This window comes from Chiloscyllium punctatum, chromosome 1 (genome assembly GCF_047496795.1).
Source record: "Chiloscyllium punctatum isolate Juve2018m chromosome 1, sChiPun1.3, whole genome shotgun sequence".
Taxonomy (NCBI): domain Eukaryota; kingdom Metazoa; phylum Chordata; class Chondrichthyes; order Orectolobiformes; family Hemiscylliidae; genus Chiloscyllium; species Chiloscyllium punctatum.
This window is the reverse complement of record NC_092739.1, coordinates 67,992,752-68,017,640: the sequence shown is the minus strand read 5'-3', so window position 1 is coordinate 68,017,640 and position 24,889 is coordinate 67,992,752. Positions and strand designations below refer to the sequence as shown.

The 24,889-nt window shown below is 41.3% G+C and overlaps 1 protein-coding gene across 1 annotated transcript in view; it reads right to left on the bottom strand.

Moving 5' to 3' along the window:
- The window catches only part of chrna9a (cholinergic receptor, nicotinic, alpha 9a), a 34,111-nt gene extending 11,496 nt beyond the window's left edge, over positions 1-22,615 (bottom strand). Inside the window, exons 1-4 of the mRNA XM_072567854.1 lie at positions 22,319-22,615; positions 22,116-22,224; positions 17,490-17,635; positions 1,542-1,696 (exon numbers count right to left, since the gene is read on the bottom strand). Of these exons, the coding sequence (XP_072423955.1) occupies positions 1,542-1,696; positions 17,490-17,635; positions 22,116-22,182 (368 nt within the window). The 5' untranslated portion in view covers positions 22,183-22,224; positions 22,319-22,615. The remainder of the gene's footprint in view (positions 1-1,541; positions 1,697-17,489; positions 17,636-22,115; positions 22,225-22,318) is intronic.
- Positions 22,616-24,889: the final 2,274 nt, after the last annotated feature.

The following is a 24,889-nucleotide window of genomic DNA, read 5'->3' as shown; positions in this document are numbered from 1 at the left end:
GATTGAAGAGTTATTAATGGGCCTATACGTGATAAAGGGAGAATTTTTTTTATTCACTCGTGGGATGTGTGACGTGGACATTGCTGGCTGGCTAGCATTTATTGTCTGTTGCTAGTTATCTTTGAGAAGGTAGAAGTGAGCTGCTTTCACAAATCACTGCAGTCCATGCACTGTAGCTAGATTCACAATGCTGTTAAGAAGGAAATTGCAGGATTTTGACCCAATGATGCTGAAGGAACGAAGATATATTTCCAAGTCAGACTGTGATTGGAGGGGAACTAGCAGGTGGTAGTGTTCCCATATAATTGCTGTCCTTGTCCTTCCAGGTAGAAGTGGTTGTGGGTTGGATGGTGCCAAACAAGGTTCTTTAGCAAATTTCTGCAGTGCATCTTGTAGATCGGACACACTTTGGTACTAAGCAAGTGGGCTGTTTGTCTTCAATGGTAGCATGCTTTAAATGTTATTGGAGCAGCATTTATCCAGGCAAATGGAGAGTATATCATCACACTCCTGATTTGCACCTTGTAGATGGTGATACACTTTGGAGAGTTAGGAAGTGAGTTACTCACTGCAGGATTCCTAGTCTCTGATCTGCTTTTATAGCCACAGTATCTATATGACCACATCAGTTCAGTTTCTGGCCAATTATATTCCCCAGATATAAATAATTGGAATTTCAGTGATGGCAATGCCATTGAATGTCAAGGGATAGTAGTTAGATTCTCTTTTATTGGAGATGGTAATTTCCTGGCACTTGTGGCATGAATGTTACTTGCTATTTGTTAGCCCAAACCTGGATATTATCCAGTTGGATATAGACTGCTTCAGTGTCTGAGGAGTCACAAATAGTAATGAGCATTCTGTAGTTGTTAGTGAACATCCCCACTTCTAATCTTGCAATGGAAGAAAGCTAATTAATGGAGCAGCTGAAGATGCATGGGCCTTGGACACTATCTTGGTTAACTCCTGCAGAAATATCCTGGAGGTGAAACAACTGATCTCCAACAACTACAGCCATTTTTCTTTGTGCTAGGTATGACTCCAATCAGCAGAGAGCTTTTCCCATGGTTCCCATTGACTAGTTTTGCTAGGTTTCCTTGACACCTTGATTAAATGCAGTCTTGATGTGAAGGGCAGTCATTCTCACCTCACCTCACGCCTGGAATTAAGATCTTTTGTCCATGCTGTAATGTAATGCCAGAATGTAATGAAATCAGAATCTGAGTATTATATTGTGACTTATATTTATGATTTTTTTTTTCTTATTTGCTTGTGGACATGTATATTGTTGGCTGTGGCAGCATTATTGAACTGCTGCAATCCACGTGTTGTAGGTAGACCCACAATGCAATTAGGGAGGGAATTCCAGGACTTTGTTCCAACGATTGATTAAATGTTAACATTTTAAAATTGTAAATCAATATTTTCACATATCACAATTTTCAAAAACATCCAATTGTGTTTATAGAAATTAAGTTCTTTGGAAATGAGACACAGTTGAAATGTTTTAATTGTTGACAAAGCAATGGATTCCAACTCACTTGTTATATAGAACAATATCAGGTCTCCACACAAAGCTACTGGGTATTCGGATAGCATCAAGCCCATCATATTTGTCGCGGTCCCACTTGAGGAAAGCATCAAACCAGATTTGTCGGATCCAAAGGTAAGCTGTCAAGATTTGGTTCCTTTCATCCTACAAGTAAATAGAAGTAAATTACAGTGAAGGAAAGCACTGCCGACCCTACAGTCTTACCTTTTTATACGCTAAAACAGACAGGATTCCTCTCCCAGCTATAGGATGCAACAATCAACAAATAAATTTGGGAGGGCTACTGTTTACCCAAGTACTTTTAAGAGTTTTCCAAGTATTCACAGCTGTTTACAAGTAGGTTTAAATAGGAGTAAATTACTGCAGATGCTGGAATCTGTGCTGAAATCTACAAATTCTGGAGATCACAGTGAGCCAGACAGCATTCATGGAGAGACAGCAAGCTAACGTTTTGAGTCTAGATGGCTCTTCGTCTGAGCTGGACTAAAGAGAGCTTGCTCTCTCTCTCCATGGATACTGTCTGACCTGCAGTGATCTCCAGTATTTGTTGTTTTCACTGAAGGGCTTTAAAGTGATTTCAATGTTTCCCTTATCAAACTTCTAATTCTACTGGGCCAATTTCACTCCCAACTCCCAACCTCCATGGCATCCTTAGTCCTGTTCACACCTACATATACTCTCCCAGACCTACTCATACCATTTGTGCTTCCCGCAGTATGCCTGGTTTTGTCAGGGTAAATAATAACATAACCAAACAAACAGATAAAGTTTACGCATTGACAAGTCCTAGCAATGAATTGCAATGTCCAGGTTCAAGGAAAAACTGAACTCCCCATAAGTTGCCATTGTGATCCTCAATAACAAAGAGTATCACAGCCATACTAGAACTATCAGGCCAACCAATGATGTATTACTTTTATACAAGAACTTTAAGCAGTTAAGTTAGCTAGCAAGTTGACTGCCTTCAATTGTATCTGGAAACATAGCTAGAAAAAAAAAGTGCATGAGCAAACTACTGAAAAAGTAATTGCATAAAACATGAAACAGCCACATCTCTCATGAATTTTTCTTAGAACCAGCTATCTCCCATCAACAAGAGTTTGGCTATGTTTAACATTGAGCTCCTAGTCGATCACAATTTCTAGTAGTATGGGTTCTCATACCTGATGAAGTCACCAATAGATGCCCCTCTTTCTCAACCTCACTCCTCAGGAGGTTAAAACACACTATAGTCACTTGTCTCTCTTATGAGGGAACAGCCTATGGTTCTCTGGGACTATGGTGGCTTTCACTTCTTTGGGGAGAAATCTCGGCCAACCCATGCACAACTTCACTCCATACCCCTGCACGTTTATTTTCATCAGCTGCCAACCCAATTTCCTTTTGAAATCATTGATTGCACCAACCTCATAAGCTGCAGGCTCCAAGTCATTACCACTTGCTGTGCAAAACTATTCTTCTTCACACTCACCTTCATCTCTTACCTTTAAGTAATCTGTTAGTCCTTGTAATAAGGAGGACAGATTTTCTTTGTCTAATTTATCCAAAAGATTCAAAGCTTTTGGGTTCAATTAAATCTCCTGTCAATCTCCATTGCTTCAAGGGAACAGCCTTAATTTTTCAAATCAAATCTTGTAGCTAAAACCTCCCATTCCTGAAAAAATTCTGGTAAATCTTTTCTGCACCCTCTCAAAGACATTCACATTCTTCCTAAAGTGTGATGACCAGAACTATATGCAATAGTTTAGTGAGGGTCTAATCAGAGCTTCATTGAGATTCATCATAACTTTCCTGCTTCTGCACTTAATGCTTCTACTTATGAAGTCCAAGATCCTAAATGTATTACTAACCACTCTCTCAATATGTTCTGCAACCTCCAAACATTGAAGTGTGTGCACCCTCAGGTGATTCTGCCACTGCATATTCTTTTACCATTGTGCTATTAAGTCTATTTTGTCTCTTCCCATCCCTCCTACCAAAATACACCACTACAGACCTGTCAGTCATATATTACAGCTGTCTGTCCATTCTATTAGCATGTGCCATGTTACAGATGATTTACTTCATCCTCATTAATGCCACACTTGAAGCAGTGGCAAATAATCAGAAAATATTGGAATTTTACTTTGCATCCCAAGATCAAAATTACTTAGGGATTTTAAAAAAGACAACAAACAATTGCACTGGCACAGACCTTTGGTGAAATATCACTTTCTACAAAGTCCTTATAAACTGTGATTGATCTACAGCTTATATTGGGACCAAATAACAAACAACAGGTTTGAAGATAGACAATTGGGTATGTTTCAACTGAAGAGAGGAGTGTACCAAGAGTCTCAACTGTTGGCAAAATTATTCAATAAACAGAACAAACATTCAGAGAATCAAAGGTGCTTTCAGCAGTAAAACTTGAAAGCAAGAACAAACTTGTGGTACGCTGATGACACGATGCTACTTGCTGTATCAGGAGGGGCCTCACAAAACATCACAGATAAAGTAAAATTTAAAAGTACGTGGATTGAAAATGAACACAAAAAAAAGGCAGAGTCAATGGTAATCAGAAGGAATACAATGGAAAAACTAGAGTCACAATCGAAGTTGACGGTGCCACACAGTAACAAAACGGATATGTTTGTCTACTTAGGACAAATGATAATAGAAGACTTTAGATATCAAGGTCATAAAAAGACAGGTGCCCAGAAGTAATTTTCTGAAGAAAAAGGATGCATTAACAACAAACTCAATGTTGAAAGAAGGGAAAAGACTCAAATGATGATACATTCTATCCATTTTAATGCATGCCTGAGAGAGCTGGGAAACAAACATCTGTGGAAGAAAATAGAGGTTCCTGAAATATAGATGCTAAGAAGGCTGTTTAGTTTTATTGTCTGCATATAGAATTTCAGTATAGATGTGCTTAACGTTGCAAGGACAAAATCTCTATCATCATCCAGAATGTCAGCATTTCAGCCACTTCAGAGGTGAAAAGCCACAGAGATTGTCTTCTGAATGTAGGTTTGCTTGCTGAGCTGGAAGGTTTATTTTCAGATGATCATCACTGTAGTAGGTAACATCTTCAGTGAGCCTCCGGACGAAGCACTGCTGATGTTTCCTGCTTTCTATTTACATGTTTGGGTTTCTTTGGGTTGGTGATGTCATTTCCTATGGTGATGTCATTTCCTGTTCTTTGTTTCAGGGGGTGGTAAATATGGTCCAAGTCAATGTCTTTGTTGATAGAGTTCCGGTTGGAATGCCATGCCTCTAGGAATTCTCATGCGTGTCTTTGTCTGGCTTGTTCTAGGATGGATGTGCTGTCCCAGTCGAAGTAGTGTCCTTCCTTATTTGTATGTAAGGATACGAGTGAGAGAGGGTCATATTGTTTTGTGGCTAGCTGACATTCATGTATCCTGGTGGCTAGTTTTCTGCCGGTTTGTCCAATGTAGCATTTGCTACAGTTCTTGCATTGTATTTTGTAGATGACATTAGTTTTGCTTGTTGTCTGTGTAGGGTCTTTCAATTTCATTAGCTGCTGTTGGGTTTTTGGGCTATCGTGACGCCAAGGGGTCTGAATAGACTAACATTCATTTCCAAGATGTCTTTGATGTAAGGGAGAGTGGCTAAGGTTTCTGAATGCGTTTTGTCTGCTTGTTTGGGTTTGTTGCTGAGGAATTGGTGGACTATGTTCATTGGGTACCCATTCGCTTTGAATATGTATTGGTGATTTTTCCTCTGTTCTGGGTAGTTCTTCTGTGCTGCAGTGTGTGATGGTTCGTTGAAATAATGTTCTGATGCAGCTTAGTTTGTGGATGTCGGGATGATTGCTTCTGTAGTTCAATATTTGGAACCCCAGGAAATGACATCACCAATCCAAAGAAACTGAAACATATAAATAGAAAGCAGGAAACATCAGCACTGCTTCTTCTGGAGGCTCACTGAAGATGTTACCTAGTATGGTGACAAAACATCTGAAAATGAACCTTCCAGCGCAGTGAGCAAACCTACATCCAGAAACTCTGAGCTACACACCTTCTCAATTCTGAGGATAAAGTGGAGGACAGCAGAAAGATGCACCAACACGAGCGTAGACACAAGACAGCTGTCACTGAGCAACTGAAATCTGAGATGTGCATGGATGGCATAGATAGACAAACATGCATGAAAGCAGAACTCCTAGTAGTAAGTAGTAGCTACAAGAGGGCTAGAGGAGGACTGTTTATCAAACCTTACTAATTACTGATGTTAAACTAACTGGCATCCAGTATCTTGGATGAGGATGTTGCATTTGCCATTCTCCTCTGGTCTGGCACCACCTCAATGCAAAGAATGTGGCAGATGGAACACAATTGGAGAAATGTGAGGTTCAGAACTATGGTAGGAGAAACAAATAAAACATTTATATTAAATAGTGAGTGTCTGTTAAGTGCTGAACTTCAAAGGGACTTCAGGGTCCTGGTTCATGAGTCAACAAAAGTTAAGTACAGCAAGCCATTAAGGTGGCCAATGGCATGTTGTTGGTGTGTTAGCTTAATTAGTTGGATGGCTGATTTATGATGTAGATTAGCAAGGTTAGATCTCACGGAATACAGGGAGAACTAGCCATGTGGATACAGAACTGGCTCAAAGGTAGAAGACAGAGGGTGGTGGTGGAGGGTTGTTTTTCAGACTGGAGGCCTGTGACCAGTGGAGTGCCACAAGGATCGGTGCTGGGTCCTCTACTTTTGTCATTTACATAAATGATTTGAATGTGAGCATAAGAGGTGTAGTAAGTAAGTTTGCAGATGACACCAAAATTGGAGGTGTAGTGGACAGCGAAGAGGGTTACCTCAGATTATAACAGGATCTTGACCAGATGGGCCAATGGGCTGAGAAGTGGCAGATGGAGTTTAATTCAGATAAACATGAGGTGCTGCATTTTGGGAAAGCAAATCTTAGCAGGACTTATACACTTAATGGTAAGGTCCTCGGGAGTGTTGCTGAACAAAGAGACCTTGGAGTGCAGGTTCATAGCTCCTTGAAAGTGGAGTCGCAGGTAGATGGGTTAGTGAAGATGGCATTTGGTATGCTTTCTTTTATTGGTCAGAGTATTGAGTACAGGAGTTGGGAGGTCATGTTGCGGCTGTACAGGACAGTGATTAGGCCGCTGTTGGAAAATTGCATGCAATTCTGGTCTCCTTCCTATCGGAAAGATGTTCTGAAACTTGAAAGGGTTCAGAAAAGATTTACAAGGATGTTGCCAGGGTTGGAGGATTTGAGCTATAGGGAGGGGCTGAACAGGATGGGGCTGTTTTCCCTGGAGCGTCAGAGGCTGAGGGGGTGACCTTATAGAAGTTTACAAAATTATGAGGGGCATGGATAGGGTAAATAGGCAAAGTCTTTTCCCTGGGTTGGGGGTGTCCAGAACTAGAGTATAGGTTTGGGGTGAGAGGGGAAAGATATAAAAGAGACCTAAGGGGCAACTTTTTCACACAGAGGGTGGTATGTGTATAGAATGAGCTGCCAGAGGAAGTGGTGGAGGCTGGTACAATTGCGACATTTAAGAGGCATTTGGATGGGTGTATGAGTACGAAGGGTTTGGAGGGATAAGGGCCGGGTGCTGGCAGGTGGGACTAGATTGGGTTCTGATATCTGGTCGGCATGGACGGGTTGGACCAAAGGGTCTGTTTTCCATGCTGTACATCTCTATGACTCTACGACACCAATGGCAATGGTTCAATTTCAACATCAGCTGAGGTCACCATAAAAGCCCCACCTTCTCAACCTTGCCTGAGACTTGGAGACCTTCAGGTTAAAATTCACCACCATTCATCTCCTTCTAATGAAAGAACCGTCTATGGGACTATGGAAACTTCCTGTCTTCAGATATTATTTTGGCGTTTGTTTACAAGAGGATCTAAATATAGGAGGAAAGATGTCTTACTGCAATTATACAGAGTGACATCACATTTGGAGTAATGTCACAGTTTGCCTTCAGAAAGGTATATTTACCATAGAGAGAGAGCAATGAAGGTCAAACAAACTCATTCCTTGCATGGAGCGATTGTTCTATGTGGAAAGATTGCAGATAGGGCCTTTAATCTCCAAAGTTTAGGAGAACGAGAAGTAACTACATTCAAAAATGCAAACTTCTTATGGGATTGACAGGATAGATGGGGTATAAGATTAGTAGGGAAATTAACATTTCATAATGAATTTATTTTAGTCATAATCACACAAAGTATGTTAACCAATCAATGTAACTCTGCTTAGACTCACTTGACAAAGAAATGCTCCATGCAATTGCAAACTGATTGGAAACAACACACAAATGGGGTGGCATGGTGGCACAGTAGTTAGCACTGCTGCCTCACAGCTCCTGAGACCTGGGTTCAATTCCCACCTCAGGCGACTGACTGTGTGGAATTTGCACGTTCTCCCAGTGTCTGTGTGGGTTTGCTCCGGTTTCCTCCCACAGTCACAAAGATATGCAGGTCAGGTGAATTGGCCATGATAAATTGCCTGTAGTGTTAGGTAAGGGGTAAATGTAGGGGTATGGGTGGGTTGCGCTTCGGCGGGTCGGTGTGGACTTGTTGGGCCAAAGGGCCTGTTTCCACACTGTAAGTAATCTAATCTAATAAAAAAAATGTTTTAGTGGTACTGGATAAAGCCAAGAGGCCTTGTTTCGCTCATTCCCATTTCATGATTGCGAGAAGACGCAAATGTAAAGGTCAGAAGTCAAGTTAACCTCTTCCGAGCTCATTAATTTCTTATCAGTAACCAAAGTGGCAGAAAGGAATTATAATTAAAAAAAAGTAATAGCTATACAGAAGGTGAAATCAAGCCAAACTAACGGGGCCCAATGACATCCAGAATAACTATTAGTGTTAAGGATGGTGGGGTATTCTTGGTTTATATTCCTTCTTTACTACTAGAACACCCTCATTCTGCTATCAGCCATGATGAGCAAATTGTTGATGATCTAATCTTGGACCTTTTACTTTCCAGCTCATCCAGTTTCCCTCATGTCAATGATAAACTGCCTTTCTGTTTTCAGACTCCCAAGAATTGATTGATTGATTAATTTATTTAAAATAAACAACCACACCTACAAATTGGGTGCCTAGCCCTTTAAATAACACTTGTGCTGAGCCTGTTGCTTGCAGAGTGATAAGCAAATACGTTACCTGGACCTACATAATCTATGTATGTTAGTATTACAACAACTGATTGGGCTGTTTGTCCTGATAATACTCCTTCATAGGCTCCCAACATACTCTGATTGCGCACTCGCACTCACCTTTTGAAAAATACAGTGTATCATAGCAAAATGATGCAGACCTTTCTAATGTGATGATGCCAAAGAGAGCAGAAAGCATACGAAGTTCAAGGATCTTATCTTGAACTCTGTGAGAACTCACATGACTCAATTACATAACATTTAAACATTGAACCGCAAAGTAAGTACATCTATATTGTGGAAACGGCTGCAATCTATTTTGTGAAAGTATTAAAAGTATCCAGCTGTAACCAAAATAGAGCTTTCTTCTTGTCAGCATGTTTATTTCTTTCTCTTTTGTTGATTGTTCTGCTCTGTAAAGCTATGGGAGTGAACTCAAGGCATTGGAGTAGGATTTAACTTTGTACCTTGCACTTGTACATGATTGTTGCACCATGACGTGGAACTTGATGCATGCATTGGAAAGTTTTTCTTCATCCATTCATGGGATAAAGATATCACTGACTAGGCCAGCATTTATTGCCATCCCTAATTTCCCAGGGAGCAGTTAAGAGTGAACCACATTGCTGTGGGTCGGGAGTCACATGTAGGCCAGGATGGTAGTCTCCTTCCCTAAAGGACAGCCGTGAAGCAGTTGGGCTTTTCCTAACCATCAACAATAGATTCACGGTCATCATTAAACTCTTAATTCCAGATTTTTTTATTGAATGTAAATTCCACAATCTACTGTAGCAAGATTTAAACCCAGATCATCACCTGGATCTCTGGATGAACAGTCCAGCAACAATACCACTAGGTCATTGCCTTTGTTAGTGGATCCCTTCAGGTCACTGGACTCAAAATCTTAACTCTTCTTTCTGCACTAATGCTATCACACCTGCTGAGTTTCTCTAGCAATTTCTGTTTTGCTTCAGATTTCCAGCATCTGCAGTCCTTTGATTTGCTTTGGGATTATCCAGGTATCAGCGTTCGGGCCTTTGGTGTTTGTGGTACACATAAATGATTATGACTTGAATGTAGGAGGGGTAATCAGCACATTCGATATGAAACATTGATGGTGTGGTAAATTGTGAGCCGAATAGCCTTAGAGGAGAATAGGAATGAGCTGGTCAGGTGGACTAATCAGTGGCAAATGGAATTTATTCTGGATAAGTCTGAGATGATGCACTTGGGCAGGACAATCAAGGCCACGGAATAAATGATGAATGGCAGGACCCTAAAAAACACCAAGGATTGGAGGGACCTTGGTTAGCATGTCCTCTGCTCCCTTAAGGCAACAGGACAAGTAGGTAAAGTGGTTAAGGTGGCACTTGGGGTACCTGTCTCTATAAGATGAGGCAGAGAGTCTAAGAGCAAGGGCGTTATGCTGAAACTGTTGGTTAGGCCACAGCTGCGGTATTGCAGGCATTTCTGGAATCCATATTGTAGGAGGGAATGACTGCACTGGAAAGGGTGCAGAGGAGATTTACCAGGACGTTGCCTGGGCTGGAGAGTTTTAATTATGAAGAGAGATTGAATTAGACTGGGGTTGTTTTCCATGGAGCTGAGATGATTGAGGAGGGGCATGATTAAGTTGTAAAACAATTATAAGGGGCATAGAGATTGATGGAAAGAAACTTTTCCCCTTGGTGGAGGGATCCATGACAAGGGCATTAATATTAGGTAAGGGGCTGGAGGTTTAGAAGAATGTATGGAATTTTTATTTCCCACCCTAGAGTGTGGTGGGAATCTGGAACTCATTGTCAGTATAGATGGTGGAGGCAGAAACATTCATAACATTACATGTACGCCTATATTTATATGTACACCTGTGACACTAAAGCATACAAGGATATGGGACAAGTGCTGGAAAGTGACATTGAAAGAGAGTTAGGTGGGTTATAGAGAGTCATAGAGATGTATAGCACGCAAACAGACCCTTTAGTCCAAGTTGTCCATGTCAATCAGCTATCCTAACTTAATCTAGTCCCATTTATCTGCACTTGGCTCATATCCCACTAAACCCTTCCTATTCATATACCCACCCAGATGCCTTTTAAATGTTGTAATTGTACCAGCCTCCTCCACTTCCTCTGGCAGCTCATTCCATATGTGTACCACCCTGTGCATGAATAATTTGCCCCTTAGATCCTTTTTAAATCTTTCCTCTCTCACTTTAAACCTATGCAGAACTCTGGACTCCCTCAACCCAGGGTAAAGACCTGTCTATTTACTCTTGATTTTATAAACATTTAGAAAATTACCCCTCAGCTGATGCTCTAGAGAAAACAGGCCCAACCCTGCCAACATCCTTGTAAATCTTTTCTGAACTCTATCAAGTTTCCTATAGGAGGGATACCAGAATTGCACACAATATTCCAAATATAGCCTAGCCAATGTCCTGTACAGCTGCAAACTGACCTCCTAACTCTTGCACTCAATGCTCCAAAACAAAAAAAGAAAAGCATACTGAACATCTTCACTATCCTGTCTACCTGCGACACCACTTTCAAGGCACTATGAACCTTCACTCCAAGGTGTCTTTTTACAGTAACACTCCCCAGGACCATTACCATTTCGTGTATAAGTCCTGCTAAGATTTGCTTTTCCAAAATGCAACACCTCACATTTATCTAAATTAAATTCCATCTGCCAGTCCTTGGACCATTGGCCCACCCGATCAAGATCCCGTTGTAATCTGAGGTAACCTTCTTCGCTGTCCACTACATCTGCAAACCTACTAACTATTTCTCCTATGTTCACATCAAATCATTTATATTCAATGACAAAAAGCAGTGGATCCAGCAGCGATCCTTGTGGCACTCCACTGGTTATAGGCCTCCAGTCTGAAAAGCAACCCTCCACCACCATCCACTATCTTCTACCTTCGAGCCAGTTCTGTATCCAAATGGCTAGTTCTCCTTGTACTCTACTGGATCTCAACTTGCCAACCAGTCTACCATGAGGAACCTTGTCAAATGCCTTATTAAAGTCCATGTAGGTCACGTCCACCACTCTGCCCTCAATTTTCTTTGTTACTTCTTTAAAGAAAACCTCAAGTTTGTGAGACATGATTTCCCATGCACAAAGCCATGTTGACTTTCCCTAGGCAGTCCTTGCCTTTCCAAATACATGTTAATCCTGTCCCTCAGAACTCCTTCCAACAACTTGTCCAGCAACGATGTCAGGCTCACTGGTCTATAGTTCCCTGGCTTTTCCTTATCACCTTTCTTAAATAGTGGCACCACGTCAGTCTTCTGCCACCTCACCTGTGACTACCAATGATATACTTATCTCAGCAAAGGGCCCAGCAATCACTTCCCTAGCTTCTTGGGTAAATCTGATCAGGTCCTGGGGATTTATCCACCGTTTTAAGACATCCAGCACCTCCTTTTCTGTATTATGGACATTTTTCAAGATTTACCATCTATTTCTCCACATTCTATATCTTCCAAGTTCTTCTCCACAGTAAACACTGATGCAAAATATTTGATTAGTATCTCCCCAATCTCCTGAGTCTCCAAGCTTTGGCTGCCTTGCTGATCTTTGAGGGGCCCTATTCTCTCCCTAGTTACCCTTTTGTCCTTAATGCTTTTATAAAAACCCCTTTGGATTCTCCTTAACCCTATTTGCCAAAGCTATCTCACGTCCCCTTTTTGCCCTCTTGATTTCCATCTTAAGTATACTCCACCTGCCTTTATACTCTAAGGATTCACTCGATCTCTGCTGTTGATACTTAACATATGCTTCCTTCTTTTTCCTTGACCAAAACCTCAACTTCTCTAGTCATCCAGCATTCCCTATACCTTCCAACCTTTTCTTTCACCCTAACAGGAACATACTGTCTCTGGACTCTCGTTATCTCATTTCTGAAGGCTTCCCATTTTCCAGCTGTCCCTTTTCCTGCGAACATCTGCTCCCAATCAACTTTTGAAAGTTCTTGCCTAACACTGTCAAAATTGGTCTTCCTCCAATTTAGAACTGCAACTTTTAAATCAGATCTCTCCTTTTCCATCACTATTTAAAAACTATTAGAATTATGGTTTCTGGGAGGAGGTCAGGTTTTGCACCTTCTCTACTGGGTATATCCACAGACTGAATCAGAAAATTTCCTTGTACACACAAATTCCTCTCCATCTGAACCTTGGCAATCCCAGTCTATATTTGAAAAGTTAAAATCCCCTACCATAACCAACTGATTATTCTTACAGATAACGAAGATCTCCTTACAAATGTGTTTCTCAATTTCCCTCTGACTATTGGGAGTGTACAATACAATCCCAGTAAGGTGATCATCCCTTTCTTATTTCTCAGTCCCACCCGAATAATGGATGTATTTGCAGGAATATCCCCCCTAATTACAGCCTTAATGTTATCCCTGATCAAAAATACCACTCCCCTCCTCGCTTGCCATCCTTTCTATCTTTCCTATAGCATTTGTATCTTGGAATGTTTAGCTGCCAGTCCTGTCTAACCCTGAGCCACATCTTTGTTATTGTCTCACGTTCCTAACCAAGCCTTTAAGTTCAGCTGCCTTCACTGTTAGGCCTCTTGCATTGAAATTAGTGTGTTTACTTTATCAGTGCTACCTTGTTCGCTGCTTTGTTCCTGTCTGCCCTGACTGTTTGATTTGCCCCTTTTCCCAACTGTACCAGTCCCAGACTGATCTCTTTCCACACTGTGTCGCTGGGTCCCACCACCCCACCTTACTCATTTAAATTGTCCTGAGCAGCTTTAGTAAATTTCCCTGCCAGTATATTTGTCCCCTTCCAATTCAGGTGCAGTCCATCCTTCTTACACAAGTCATTTCTATCCCAGAAGAGATTCCAAGGATCCAAAGATCTGAATCCTTCAACCCTGAACCAGCTCCTCAGTTACGCATTCATCTGCTCAATTTTCCTATTCCGACCCTCATTAGCTCATAGCACTGGGTGTAGTCCAGATATTACTACCTGAGGACCTCCTTTTTAAATTCCTGTCTAACTTCCTATATTCTCCCTTCAGAATATCATCCTTTTCCATTCCTATGTCATTTGTTCTATTGTGTACAAAGACCTACTGCTGGTCCCTCTCCTTTTTGAGAATATTCTGCACTCTCTCAGAGATATCCTTGATCCTGGCACCAGGCAGGCAACACACCATTCTGAATTCTTGCTGTCGGCTCCAGAAACATCTGTCTGTGCCTCTAATGAGACAGTGCCCTATCACAATCGATCGCTTGGAACCTGACATAGTGAGGGCAGGAATAAGAGGATAGAGCAGATGAATGCATGGCTGAGTAGCTGGTTTATGGAAGAAGGATTCACATTTTTGGACCATTGAAAGCTCTTTTGGGGTAGAAGTGACCTGAACAAGAAGGACGGTTTGCACATAAATTAGAAGGCAACAAGTATTCTGGCAGGGAGATTTGCTACAGCTGCTCGGGAGGATTTAAACTAGTAAGGTGGGGGGGTGGAAGAGAGAGCCAGGGAGATAATGAGGAAAGAGATCATTCTGAGACCGGTGTAGTTGAGAACAAAGGTGAGTCAAACAGTCAGAGCAGGCAGGGACAAAGCAGAGAACAAGGTTGGACTGATAAATTAAACTGTATTTATTTTAATGCAAATGGCCTAACAGGGCAGGGCATGGTTAGGAACATGGGACTGGGATATCATAGCAATTACAGAAACATGGCTCAGGGCTGGACAGGACTGGCAGCTTAATGTTCCAGGATACAAATGCTACAGGAAGTACAGAACGGGAAGCAAGAGAGGAGGGGGAGTGGTGTTTTAGATAAGGGATAGCAGTACAGCTGTACTGAGGGAGGATATTCCCGGAAATACATCCAGGAAGGTTATTTGGATGGAACTGAAAAATAAGAAAGGGATGACCATCTTATTGCGATTGTATTATAGACCCCCTAGTAGTCAGAGGGAAATTGAGGAATACATTTGTAAGGAGATCTCAATTATCTGTAAGAATAATAGGGTGGTTATGGTAGGGGATTTTAACTTTCCAAACATAGACTGGTACTGCCATACTGATAAGGGTTTAGATGGAGAGGAATTAGTTAAGTGTGTACAAGACAATTTTCTGATTCAGGATGTGGATGTACCTACTAGAGAAGATGCAAAACTTGACCTTCTCTTGGGAAATAAGGCTGAGCAAGTGACTGAGGTGTCAGTGGGAGAGCACTTTGGGGCCAGCAACCATAATTCTATTAGATTTAAAATAGTGATGCAAAAGGATAGACCAGATCTAAAAGTTGAAGTTCTAAATTGGAGAAAGGCCAATTTTGACAGCATTGGGCAAGAACTTTCAAAAGCTGATTGGGGGCAGATGTTTGCAGGTAAAGGGACGGCTGGAAAATGGGAAGCCTTCAGAAATGAGATAACGAGAGTCCAGAGAAAGTATATTCCTGTTAGGGTGAAAGGAAAGGCTGGTATGTATAGGGAATGCTGGATTCCCTGGAGCATCAGAGGCTGAGGTTTTTATAATTAAAGGTTTATAAAATCATGAGGGGCATGGATAGGATAAGTAGATAAAGTCTTTTCCCTGGGGAGGGGAGTCCAGAACTAGAGGGCATAGGTTCAGGGTGAGAGGGAAAAAGATATAAAAGAGACCTAAAGAGCAACTTTTCCATGCAGAGGATGGTACATGTATGGAATGAGCTGCCAGAGGAAGTGGTGGAGGCTAGTACAATTGCGACATTTAAAAGGCATCTGGATGGGTATATGAATAGGAAGGGTTCAGATGGACATGGGCCCAGGTGCTGGCAGGTGGGAATAGATTGGGTTGGGATATCTGGTCGGCACGGATGAGTTGGACAGAAGGGTCTGTTTCCGTGCTGTATATCTCTATGACTCTACCCCTTGTTACATTAGTCAGTCTCAGTACCAGAAACCTGGCTATCTGTGCTACATCCCCATGAGAAGCTATAACCCCCTACATTTTCCAAAACAGCCTAATTGCTTGAGATGGGGATAGCCGCAGGAGGCTTCTGCACCACCTGCCTCCCTTTCCTACCCTTCCTGAAGTTCACCCATCTAACTTACTGCATCTGCATTTTTTCTCTTCCAATATTGCCATCCATCAGACCTCCTAACTCCTGTAAGCTCCTCATTGCCTCTAACTGCCACTCCAATCAATCCATGCAATCTGATAGGATTTGCAACCAAGACACTAACTGCAGACATAGTCATCAGTAATATGGAAACTCTCTCTAATCTCCCATGTCTGACAGGAACAGCACATCACTACTAAAGTCCATCTTTGCACCTTAACAATCTGCAGATCCAGAAAATAGCACAGTTTTACTGATCTAAAAATCACTGCTTCAGGCTAATTTAGTACCTATGTTTTATATTTTTAAAATTTAAACAAGAGACTGATGTCAATAAATTATATAATCAAAAAAGAATCCACTTTACTTACCATTGCAGATTTACAAAGAAAAAGAACAGAGGGGTTATACTTTAAAAAAAACATGCATTTAGCTGCTGCTGTGCTGTGAGCTCTCCCATACAGGTTCCTCCAAGATCAGCTATGAATTTCCCTGTTTGTTAATTTTTCTTAGACACAAGCTAATGTCAAGAGCTACTTGAACTCAAACAGCAAAATCAGTAGCTGTGCAGATTCACTGTTGTTTTCTTTCTTGTTTGATTCACTAGCCAGGTGGTCCCTGCCTTTCTCTCTCTTTCACCTTTTTAAAGTGCCGTTGTTTTGATCTTTTTATCCCCAAAGCTCCAAAACAATGTAACGGCTAATAGAACAGTAATTACTACTCCTGTAATTTGAGGAAATTAGCTTCAACACCTAAAATACCTCAAAAGAAAAAGGAGCAACACTCATCGCCACAATTTTTCCCCATCCTCCATCGTGAGTAACCCAGAATCCTATAATATTTTTGACCCGCACAGACTCAATGGGTCAAAGGGCCTTTTTTCTGTACTGTGGAGCTCTATGACTCTACTAATGGAAGAATGGCTCAAAGGGCTAATGGCCCAATTCAGGTTCTAATGGTATTGTGTAAACAGCCTTGAAGATTTCAAAGTTACATCTTAAACATTCAACATTACTATGACTTAATTTTTAACCTTTGAAAACTATCAGGTTAGAATATAAATAAGATCAAATAGCAATGTATTGCAATTCTCTCAAGATAAATGATGCACAGTCAAATATTTGAATGAACTTCCCCGATAGCTCAATGAATTTGTCCAATGAGCAGCTTAGCAATACAACACCAGATTGAATCTCTGGCCTGTGTTAGCTATTCTCAGCTAGGACAGCAATAACAGTAAAACCAAACCGCCTCAACACTGCTTGGTTAGAGACTCAAAATTTTTGTTTCTAATTCCTATCCAGATCTACTCATGAAAGTTCACAAATTAACAAATTAAATAGTGTGCATAATGAACAGATGAGGAAGGCAGAATTGGCTGTGTGCACTTGAACAGCTTATTAATAGTCACCATTAAGGTTCACAAGTGAAGAGTGATCATTTGGACAAGATAATAGAGCATGGGTGAGGCTCTCTTGTGGTGCACTGGTAGAGTGCATACCTCTGGTCCAGAAGGCCTGGGTTCAAGACTCATCTGCTGCAAGTTTGTAATAACATTTACTGAACAGGTTAAATAGAAAATAACTAAAGCATGAATGACCTCATAGAAATGGACAAAAACATGTTGCTAACATCATAAAGGAGGAAAAAAAGGACGAAAGGAGAGAATTGGTGAGGAAAAGGCTGTATCAAGCAAATCTTACCATATCTTTAATTTGAGAAAGGGTGATTTTCAGAGTGACGTTCAGGGCTAGATCTGTATCTTCCACAGGCCTGAGAGCATCAGTATAATCTTCAAATAAACTCTTAAACAGCATTTGAGCATATCTTCCATCTGCTGACTCAGAGCCTAACAAAAAGCAAATTCTTATTTGAACATAAATGTAGTACAATGTGGTGAAAATTATGATTAATTTTGGTACAACCACTATAAGTTTATTTCCATTTAACTTACTTTGAAATTAATACAAAATAGAGCAACAATCTCCCTAGGAATTGCAAAAAAAATTCAGGGTCCATATAAAATCTTAACTTTATTTAAAAAAAAAGAGTGGGACTTGAGAAAAAGTGATACAAGAGATTGTAATTATACAAGACTACATTTTGTGCACAAACAGTTGTGTTGATAGGTTAAAATGCTGATTTTTTTAAAAAAAACAAGAACCCTGGATATGCTGTAATGCAGGGTAGGTGGATTAAGACCCACATCTTCTAGTCTGAAGCTGTCACCAGATCAGTGAGGTATCCACCACCTGGAGGACTGCCCTGCAAGAGTAAATGCCAGCATTTTCTCACTTGCTATCTCAAATATTGCACAACGAAGGTGCATGATATCACACTGGAACCACTGCAGTTTCACCCAGCCTACCCTACCCCCACTAAAGCTGCATATCCTCTGTAACTGCATATCCTCATGTGTTGTCCAGGCCTATAGCCTTTTGAGTATCCAATGCCTTCAGCCGTTTCTTGATGTCAAATGGATTGAATCAAATCGGGTGAAAACTGGCATGTGATGTTGAGAACATTTGGAGAAGATGGAGTCAAATGGCTAGGAAGAGTGTCCCACAGTCAGCATCACATTGAAGCAATCTGGATAACGTTTCAAAAGAGGATGAAGAGCAAGAAAAAGCAACTGATGGGTTGAGTAATTTATACTATTTTTATTGCTTATAGTTTTGTGAGCATTTTAACCTACCAAAATAATTGCTTGTGCACAAAGTGCAGTCTTGTATAATTACAACTTCTGTGAAATGAGAGTCTCTTATATCACTTTTTCTCAAGTTCCACTCTTTTTAAATAAAGTTAAGGCCTTAACACATGCCTTTTTAACATTCTTAGTCCTGTTCACATTATTTTGCACTGTGACCCTGTTTGATTCTCTTTTTTGAATTCTCAGGCTATCACTTTTCTTCTTATTTCCCATTTTGTCATTTTTTTTTTCCTTTGTTTCCCTTTCTTCTGTCTGCCTGTCTAGGTTCCCATCCCCTTGCCGTTTTAGTTTAAACCTCCCAACTGCATGAGCAAATATTGTCTCAAGACATGAGCTCCAGTCCTGCCCAGGTGCAACAGGCCCAGCTTGTACTAGGCCCATCTCCTCCAGAACCGGTCCAATATCCCTGAATCTGATTGCTTCTGTAGTTCAATATTTGGTCTGTATGTGTTGTTTTCCTGTAGATGCTGGTTTGAAGTTCCCCATTGGCTGTTTGCTCGACTGTAAAATCAAGGAATGGCAGTTTGTTGTAGTTTTCCTCCTCTTTATTGACTTTTATGCCAGTAAGGGTATTATTAATGGTCTTGAAGGTTTCCTTTAATTGGTTTTATTTAGTGATGACAAAGGTGTCATCCACATAGTGGACCCAAAGTTTGGGTTGGATGGTTGGCAGAGCTGTTTATTCAAGTCTCTGCATTATTGCCTCTGCTAAGAACCCTGATATCAGAGATCCCGTGGGTGTTCCGTTGGTTTATCTTTAGGTTGTGTTGTTGAAGGTGAAGTGTGTGGTAAGGCATAGGTCCACTAACTTGATGATACTTGTTGATGAAGCTAGTGGTGTTTGGTGTGTGTGTGTCTTTGGGTCTTCTAATAGTGTAGTCAGTGTATCCTTGGCCAGGTTAATGTTGATTGATGTAAACAGGGCTGTTATATCACAGGAGACCATTACTTCATCCTCTTCTATCTTAGTGTCTTTGATGGTCTTCAGGAATTCTCGGGTGGAGTGGATGGCATGGCATGAGTCTTCTACTCAGTGTTTTAGTCTTTGGTGTAGTTCCTTGGCCAACCTGTAAGTTGGTGTTCCAGGTAGCAAGACTATGGGTCTGAGGGGGGCTCCAGGTTTGTGTATTTTGGGTAATCCATAGAAGCGTGGTGTTTTGGATCTACTTAGTTTCATTTTTTGGAAGTCAGTCTTATTTATTTCTGCAGATTTCTGAAGTTTCTTGAATCGGCCTGTGATTCGGTTCTCTAGTTGTGGGGTCAGGTCTGTCACCACTTGTTGGTATCTGTAAGTAGTGCATTTGCTTTTTCAATGTAGTCTCTTCAATTTAGAATGGCTGTCAAGCATCCTTTGTCTGCAGGTAGGATAACAATGGTTTTTTTTAGTCTTTCCAGTGCTTTCCTTTCTTGTGTGTTTCCTTTCATTTTTCTGCTTAATGTTGGTGCGACTACCTGTCTGGTGGTTTGCTGGGTTTCTTCTGTGAGTTGGTTGTCTTTTAGTGTTGTTTCTAATGCTGCTAAGAACTCTTTCTTGTCCGCATCCTGGCAGATATAATTTAATCCTCTTACTAAAATGGCTTTTTCAGTGTCTGTTAAGGTCGGTCAGATAAGCTTTTTATCCATGCTTCTGTGTTATTACTTTGTGTAAGTTTGTGTAGTTTTTTCATTTTCTGTGTGTTTGCCGCTGTCTAATATCTATGGCTTGTTGTACTGTGTCTGTCCGTTCATGGTTGATTGCATGACTGAGTAAAGATTTTTGGTGCAAAATTTCCCGGTTATATTTACAGACTCTGTTGTGGGCATCATTAATCATTTCTCTAAGCTTTCTGCAGCCGTTTTGCTCTGCTATTCTTTTGGTTAGTAGGGTGATAAGGGGAGGTTTGTATTCAAGACAGTTAGGTTGTACCTGTTTTCTTAGGCATTCGTGCAGGAAGTACAGCTGTTCGCGGGTGGCACTGTTGGATGGCATTTGTTTCCCATTTGCGGCCATTTTTCGTATATTGTGCCCATAGGTCTTCGTGAGTGTTGAGAAGATTTGTAGCTCAGGTTGAGGTTCTGGATGTAGGTTTGCTCACTGAGCTGGAAGGTTCATTTCCAAATGTTTCATCATCCTACTAGGTAACATCTTCAGTGGGCCTCAGGCGAAGCACTGCTGATAATTCCTGCTATGTTTGGGTTTCTTTGGGGTGGTGATATCATTTCCTGTGATGATGTCATTTCCTAGAAGCATAGCATTGCAACCAAAACTCTATCAACAAACACATCCAGTTAGACCCCACCTACCACTCTGAGAAAAAGAACAGGAAGTGACTTCACCACAGGAAATGACATCACTACTGGAAATGATATCACCAACCCATACAGAGATAGTAAGCAGGAATTATCAGCAATGCTTTGCCTGAGACCCACTGAAGATGTTACCTAGTAGGGTGATGAAACATCTGGAAATGAACCTTCCAGCTCAGTGAGCAAACCTACATCCAGGACTTATGGATGGTGCTGGTGTTATCTGGTATATTTCATGTAAGATTAAATTCTGAGAGTATAACTACATCAGGCTGTTGCTTGACTAGTCTGAGAAAGCTCTCTCAATTTTGGCGCTAGTCCCCAGATGTTAGCAAGACGGGCTTTACAGTGTGGACAGGGCAAGTGTGTCATTGTCATTTCTAGTGCCTTTGTTGGTGCTGGGTGATCTGTCCGGTTCCATTCTTTTGAGGCCATTTTAGTAGTAAGCATATGTGAGTGGCTTGCTAGGCCATTTCAGGGGGCATTTAAAAGTGATCACATTGCTGTGTGTCTGGAATCATGTGTTGGCCAGACCAGTTAAGGATGGCAGTTTACCTTCCCTAAAGGACATTAGTGAACCAATGTTACATGACTTTTAATACCAAATTTTAAAATTTGTTTTAAATTCCACCAATTGCCATGGTGGGATTCAAACCTAGGTCTCTAAGACATTTAATGGTCCAGATACAGTGGGTAAAAAGGCATATTAGATACTTTTCTGCACTGGCACTGGCCTAGGTTATAAATGCAGGAAGATCATGCTAGAACAGAATAAAATGCTAAATCTGATTACCACATCATAGCAAGAATGTGATCACACAAAACAGCATACAGATGAGATTTGACGTTGTTGCCAAAAATGGAGAATTTTACATCTGAGTAATAGGTGGATTGTCTGAAACAGAAGAGTTTGACAAAAGATTTAACTGGGATGCAGGAGTGGCTTACACAGAGTGAACACAAAGAGCATATTTCCTTTAACAGAAAGAGTGAACTAATTAGGAAAGATAGATTTAATTAACTGATGAAAACATTTTTGGATAATGTAGAAGCAAAATTTTAATCTGAGAACATGGTGAGATACTAAGAATTAATATCTAGGGTGGAGATTGATGTAGAAACGTTCAGCACATTAAAAGCAGCATGCATTTGAAGTATCGTAACCCGCAAAGTTATAAACAAAGAATTGGAAGGTACAATTAGACTGCATAGTTCTCTTCCAGGTGGCTAGATTGTAACTAGATAAATCTTGGGTTTCCAACAATTCGGTATTTCTGAAACTCATTGCAAACGTGCTGATAGAACTAAGAGCCAGAATAATAACAGGCCTTACCCAGAATGAAAATTGCAGTCCAGAGGAACATCAGTTCGTACGATAGGAGGCAGATGTACAGTTTCATTCTGCGACCTCCCCCCCTCAAATCCAGTAAGGGGACGTGCTTCTATAAAAATAAAATTGACCGTTACTTTTGATAGCGATAAAAGAACGCATACGAACTTTCACAGACATATCCACCAAACGTGCTGTGATGTTACCGTATATGTTGGAAAGAGCAGCGTCTATAACTCGCCAGGTTGGTCCACCTTGCTCCGAGTGGGAGCTGCGCGTGCCCAGGTGAGTGGCCGCGTGCCGAGCACCAGGTGGCTGCAGCGTGCTCAGTGCATGCTGCAGGTAGCAAACTCTTCAGAAATACTTCTCGAAAATTCTCCTGAGACCAGTCTTTGCGGATAGTGAAAATAATCCTTTAGGTGGGTGCTACTCGCAATAGGTTATTTTAATTGTAATCCGCTAACGGCAGGCATTTATTTCGGCGCAATAGCCTTGAAACTCGAGAGCGAAATGTAACTGGCCAAGGTTAATGATTTAGGGGCGGGTGAGAGAGAGAGAGAGAAGGGTGGCCAGGGATGCAAAGAATTATATTACTGAGTGAGCAGAGCCAATGAATTATGCATCGTGGTGCAGACAGTTCGAAAAGAGCTCGCTAGCCTGCAGCTTGTTAGGATCATGGGCACTCTTGTGTCAAACTGACAAGGCTTTCATTGACGCCATTGAATTGGAAATGCATTTTTATGGAAGGATTCACAACAACGTCTAATTACTGGGCAGAATCAAATAACGTGCAAGTAAGAAAACAGTTTATCTTTAAAAATAGTCTCTTTGTGAGCTACAGTGGACATTACCAGCGCGAAACTACAACAACACCTCCCCCCCCCCCCCCGTTTGACTTTTTTAGCAATGCAGTTAATTGGTGGAGGTCGAAGTAAGGCCAGCTCTGGCCACTTACAACATTGAGAGCTCCAAGCGTGATTGATGGGGTCAAGGGCAATTACAAGTTTCATTTTTTGTGGTGCCCAGAAATAGTACTGTCACTAGATCCAGCTATCCACCTTTTGCAGCATTAAAACAGATACTGTTCTATTCTTTGTGTGTCATGCATTCCACACTCCCTGTGTAATTCCAATGTCGACCAGGTTTCTTAGGCCAGGTGCTGAATAGAGTCTGTGAAATCTCACCAACACTGAAGGAAGGGTGGAATCAGACAGCGGCTCAAATTTAGGAGACATATTTCTAGATCATCTTGAGAATGTAGCACTTACTAGGACATCATTTTATTCATTATGGGATGTGGGCCTGGCTGGGTGGGTTTGCCCGAAACGTCGATTTTACTGCTCCTCGTATGCTGCCTGAACTGCTGTGCTTTTCCAGCACCACTCTAATCTAAACTCTGGTTTCCAGCATCTGCAGTCATTGTTTTTACCTAGCATTTATTTGTCCTAGTTGCTGTATAGAAGGTGGTGGTCAGTTGCCTCCTTGAACTACTGCTGTCCAATTGGTGTAGGGGTGCACTCAATGTGGTCAAGGAAGCAATTCTGAAGTTTTGGCCCAGTGACAGTGAAGCAATGTTTCCAAAGAAAAACAAAGAATGATACAGCACAGGAACAGGCACTTTCACCCACCAAAACTGCACTGACAAATTATGCCTTTCTAAACTTAAGCCTTTTGCCTCTCCACAGATGGTATCTATTCCCTACCTATTCATACACCTGCTAAGATGCATCTTAAATGTTGCTGGTTGTATCTGATTCTATCACTTCCTCTGGCTGTGCATTTCAGACAATTGCCACCTTGTGTGCTTAAAAATAAACACTTCTCACATCTCCTTTAAACCTTTCCCTTTTTACCTTAAACCTATGTCCCTTAGTAATTGGCATCTATACCCTGGGAAAAAGCCTCCAACTACCCATTTTATCCAAGCCTGCCATAATTTTGTAAACTTCTATCAGTTCACTCCCTCAGCCTCAGAAGTTCAAGTGAAAACAAACTAAGTTTGTCCAATCTCTTCTCATAGCTAATACCCTCTAAACCAGACAGCAACCTAATGAACCTTTTCTGGACCTCCCCCAGAGCCTCCCCGTCCTTCTAGTAGTGTGGTGATCAGAACTGTACACAATATTCCAAATGGGTCCAAACTAAAGTGCAACATGACTTGCCAATTTTTATATTCTATGTACCCTGGTCAATGAAGGCAATCATGCCATACACCTCCTTGACTACTTTATCTACTTGTGTTGCCACTTTCAGAGAACTGTGGATCTGTACACCTAGATCCCTCTGTATGTTAATGTTTCTATGGTCCTGCCATTTACTGTATACTTCCCTCCTGTACTGGACCTTCCAAAATGCATCCCCTCACATTTGTACAGATTAAGTACCATTTCTCCACTCAAGTCTCCAGCTTTTCTATGCCCTGCTGATTCCTCTTATGATCCTTCTCTCTATCTGCAAATCCCCTAATCTTTGGGTCATAAGGAAATTTACAATCAGGTCATAAGACCATAAGACCATAAGACATAGGAGTGGAAGTAAGGCCATTCGGCCCATCTAGTCCACTCCGCCATTCAATCATGGCTGATGCGCATTTCAGCTCCACTTGCCAGCACTCTCCCCGTAGCCCTTAATTCCTCTAGACAACAAGAACCTATCAATCTCGGCCTTGAAGACATTTAGCGTCCCGGTTTCCACTGCACTCCGTGGCAATGAATTCCACAGGCCCACCACTCTCTGGCTGAAGAAATGTCTCCGCATTTCCGTTCTGAAATGACCCC